Source organism: Lactuca sativa, chromosome 1 (assembly GCF_002870075.4).
Source record: "Lactuca sativa cultivar Salinas chromosome 1, Lsat_Salinas_v11, whole genome shotgun sequence".
Lineage (NCBI taxonomy): Eukaryota > Viridiplantae > Streptophyta > Magnoliopsida > Asterales > Asteraceae > Lactuca > Lactuca sativa.
This window is the reverse complement of record NC_056623.2, coordinates 185,381,665-185,385,455: the sequence shown is the minus strand read 5'-3', so window position 1 is coordinate 185,385,455 and position 3,791 is coordinate 185,381,665. Positions and strand designations below refer to the sequence as shown.

The window sequence follows — 3,791 nt, the reverse complement described above, 5'->3', positions numbered from 1 at the left end:
TTTTTTTTTTTTTTTTTTTTTTTTTTTTTTTTTTTTTTTAATGAAGGAATGATACGAAAATAAATGTTTTTTAACTTAAAAAAAATAATAACTTTACAATAAATCCAATATAATATGATTTTTCAAACGAGCTTGATGTTTAGACATAACCTTTTGAGAGCTATGTGTTTGTGAATGATTTTTTATTTTTTTATTTAATTTTGGAGCGACAAATCTATTCTTCTTCTAAATTATTTTAAAATCTATTTATTTTTTAACGGGACTTGAACCATCGACTTCAAAAAGAAAAACAATACCAGATGCCGTTAGGTTAGAACCCATTTGATTTTTATTTTTTCTTGTAAAATGAAGGAATGACAGACAACCAGCGGTTTTTATACATCTAGTACTTGAGATTCATCTGTGAAAAAAGTCGCTATATGTACAAATCACCAAAAATAACATTGTTTTGGTGTTTTTGGAGATAGTATATCATTTTGTAGAGTTTATCTACGAAAATAATTGTTATATTGATAATTTAACAATATTTTTGATTATATACAAAAGTTTCAAACGCCGTAACCACTCCATTTCTTTTCAAAGATGCACAAAAAATAATAAGGTGACGGGCGCAAAAGCTTCACCTGCTCCGAACGACTGTCCAATAAGTCCCCAACTCATCTACATCCACCGTTTACCACCCAAAACCTCCGATTCTCCACCGCCACAATGAATATCTTCAGGTTTTGCGGCGATATGTGCCATTTATTCAGCATCCTAGTCCTCCTTCTCAAAATTTACGCCACCAAATCATGTTCAGGTAAACCAACATTTCTCTCCATCACTTGCATTTCATCGTTTCCTAGGGTTTTACCAGGGCTTAAGATCAATTTGCCACCTAAAGTAACACCCGTTGTTTACGATAGGGATCTCGCTGAAGACGCAGGAGCTGTACGTCGTCGTTTTTTTGGCGCGCTACTTGAATCTATTCACCGCCTTCATTTCCGTGTATAACACGGTGATGAAGGTGGTGTTTATTGGGAGTTCTGTGGCGATTGTTTGTTGCATGCGGTGGCATCATGCAGTAAAACGTTCGTACGATCGCGATCTCGATACATTTAAGTATCAGTTTCTGGTGTTGGCCTGCTTCCTCTTGGCTTTAGTGCTTCATGAGAAATTTACCTTTTTGGAGGTCAGTCATTGTTGATGTTAACCTCAATTTTAGTTCTAATTATGCAAGTTATATTTGGAATAGCTAGGATCATTGATCAATTTGAATATTAAATTTCAATTTTGTCGATTTTGTTAATGTGAGCTCAGGCGATTGTTTCACTGTATTCTATGACTATGAGCTGTAGGATTGGCTAAATTGAGGACGTGTTTATCTTTGGTTACCAATTGTGAGTGTTATGAATTAATCCCAGGTTCAGCAAAGCATCCTTGGTTTCAGTGTAAATTACTTGTTAGAACAATGGACACTTTTCCTAGCTCTTGGCATTTAGGAGAAAACAGAGCTTTTATGTGTTCTTTGAGCGTCTAGCTGGTAGGAAACATTAGCTGTGTGATGAAATGAAATTGAACAGAAAGTAATTAGGATGTATGATGTGTTTTTATTACATGGGGCAGGACAAGCTTTTTAGGGCTATTTACAATGATAATGATGAAGAAGGCTTTAACGTCTTTTGCACAAACAAACCTTTGTTTTGGGTGGGACAAAAAATCTCCATGCAATGCATTACAAGGTTATTCTTGTACAACAAACAGGGCCTAAAGGAATGTAATGTGGAGAGGAGATACTCTGTCTTAACTTAATAGTTTCTTTTGTATATTCTTGACAATCAAATAGAGTGAGACATGAGGTACATGGTATTTGTTGTGAAGTTGTGACGAAAGACCATAGATGTTCAGTCTAGTGGTCAAGTCAAAGATCAAAAGAAGTTAAAGTCTTCTTGTATGTTTGTGTATTCTATTTAGTGATACCTTATAGTTCTCCATTTTGAAGCCCAAGTGCTCCATCTTTCAATAATAAAGTTAAAGGGTAAAAGTTAATGAGATGGATGTACATAGATAGAGCCATATAGCCTATAGGGATGTTGTGGGGTTGGGAAAAGAGGTACAGTAATGTGGTGATAAATAGTTTGGGTACTGTACTGTATCAATAATGTCCACCATGTCATTCTTTTTTTAAAAGTTATAATCTCATTAACCAACTTTTTCTTTTGGCTCATGATGTGTGAAATTGTTGGTTAGTTAGTTTCATCAAATCTACCAGTTGTATGATTTTGAGAACCCCTCACATGGAGAAAAAATAAGTTTGCTATTCCAATGTTGGGTTAAATGCAAGAAACAGCAACTTACTTGTATTTCTATAGCGTTCTACTTTTATTTTTTTTTGTATTACAACATAATATCTACCAATTATAGCAAGGTTGTTTTAAAGCAATGCAATTTTCACTGGTATGATTGGGTTGAAATTTCAAAGTATAGTGTTCTAATAAGAAAAAGTATGAAAGTAATAAGCAGATAAGGTTGTATAGTTTTAATATTACCAATGTGCAGATATGTTGGGCATTTTCTATCTATTTGGAAGCTGTTGCTATTCTCCCACAGTTGGTTCTGCTGCAACGAAGTGGAAATGTTGACAATTTGACCGGTCAATATGTTTTCTTTCTTGGGTATTCATTCTCCCTTCTCTTTCTTTCCCCCCCTCTTTTATATAATTTATTATCATTGTTTTATCGGTTTGGCTACTTGGGTATTATTATTTTATTATGATATGATTATTGTAATGATAGTTTAGTGGCTAAATCAACTTCAACAACAAAAAAAAATGAATGAATGAAAATCTGTTTGTAACTTTGCGTTGTATTGTTAGGGCATACCGTGCATTGTATATTCTCAACTGGATTTATCGGTATCTCACACAGCCCCATTTCAATGGATGGATATGTAAGTTAAACCTTTTCTCTTATTCTTATTCTCTATACATTTATTTCATTTGACTCTTTTTTTTTTCAGCCTGTTTCTCCGGCTTAATACAAACAGCTCTTTATGCTGATTTCTTCTACTATTACTTCATAAGGTATCCAACCACCCAAATTCCCATTCTTTCTCTTCTGTCTTTAACTTTAGACTCAATAAGACTACTACTACATTACATGGCCATTTTATACTTACTTTCAATAAACCAATATTCATTCAGATGAAATGAATATTTTTGGGAAGAAAGACAAATAGGTGAAACTGAAAAGTTAATAAGTCTAAGACAGGATTTTTGTTTATTATTCTTTCTGATTCTATCCAAAATAAGTTCTCATGTCATGTGTACGTGTACATACAGTTGGAAAAGCAATTCCAAGCTTCAATTGCCAGCATGAGCATCACCTACCAGGCTTGGCGTTTACTTCTCATTAAGTGAAGGTTTCTTTTAAATCCAGATACACCATGAACATGCATATTACTTTATAAAAAAAATGTAGCTTTATTTGGATTCATTTCTAACTTGTTTATGTTTTCTTTTTGGTGGAAATATAGTTGTAAGGATCATGAATGTTGATGGTTTAGCAGTCAAGGCCAAATGACTAATTTTCTCCCATATGGTGTTTGATCGTCTTATTGAAATAATTTTCTTAAATAGTAACCAAGTTTTAGTTTTGTTATGCTGTGAAAATGTTAAAAACATAGTAAAGGACGATACCACTCACTTGTCATCAAGTTTCTTTAGTGTTTCGTTTTTAAACTTTGATTTGTAACCACTCAAAACTTTTCATTTTTTACTTCCCTTTTATTAATTGTCTTAAAAAAAGTATTAG

At 33.2% G+C, this 3,791-nt stretch overlaps 1 protein-coding gene across 1 annotated transcript; it reads left to right on the top strand.

Moving 5' to 3' along the window:
* The first annotated feature begins 561 nt into the window (after window positions 1–561).
* LOC111893747 (ER lumen protein-retaining receptor A) lies at window positions 562–3,748 on the top strand. The gene is made up of 7 exons (XM_023889826.3): window positions 562–799; window positions 906–1,171; window positions 2,539–2,654; window positions 2,855–2,928; window positions 2,998–3,061; window positions 3,320–3,399; window positions 3,514–3,748. The coding sequence occupies exons 1-6, from the start codon at window positions 709–711 to the stop codon at window positions 3,354–3,356; spliced, it is 648 nt and encodes a 215-aa protein (XP_023745594.1). The 5' UTR covers window positions 562–708; the 3' UTR covers window positions 3,357–3,399; window positions 3,514–3,748.
* Window positions 3,749–3,791: the final 43 nt, after the last annotated feature.

Bases quoted from the DNA above. Each gene is read 5' to 3' on its own strand.
- LOC111893747 (XM_023889826.3), top strand. From the start codon at position 709: ATGAATATCTTCAGGTTTTGCGGCGATATGTGCCATTTATTCAGCATC. The intron at 2,929-2,997 runs GTAAGTTAAACC...TTTTTTTTTCAG, and splicing joins CCATTTCAATGGATGGATAT to CCTGTTTCTCCGGCTTAATA. The intron at 3,062-3,319 runs GTATCCAACCAC...GTGTACATACAG, and splicing joins TTCTACTATTACTTCATAAG to TTGGAAAAGCAATTCCAAGC.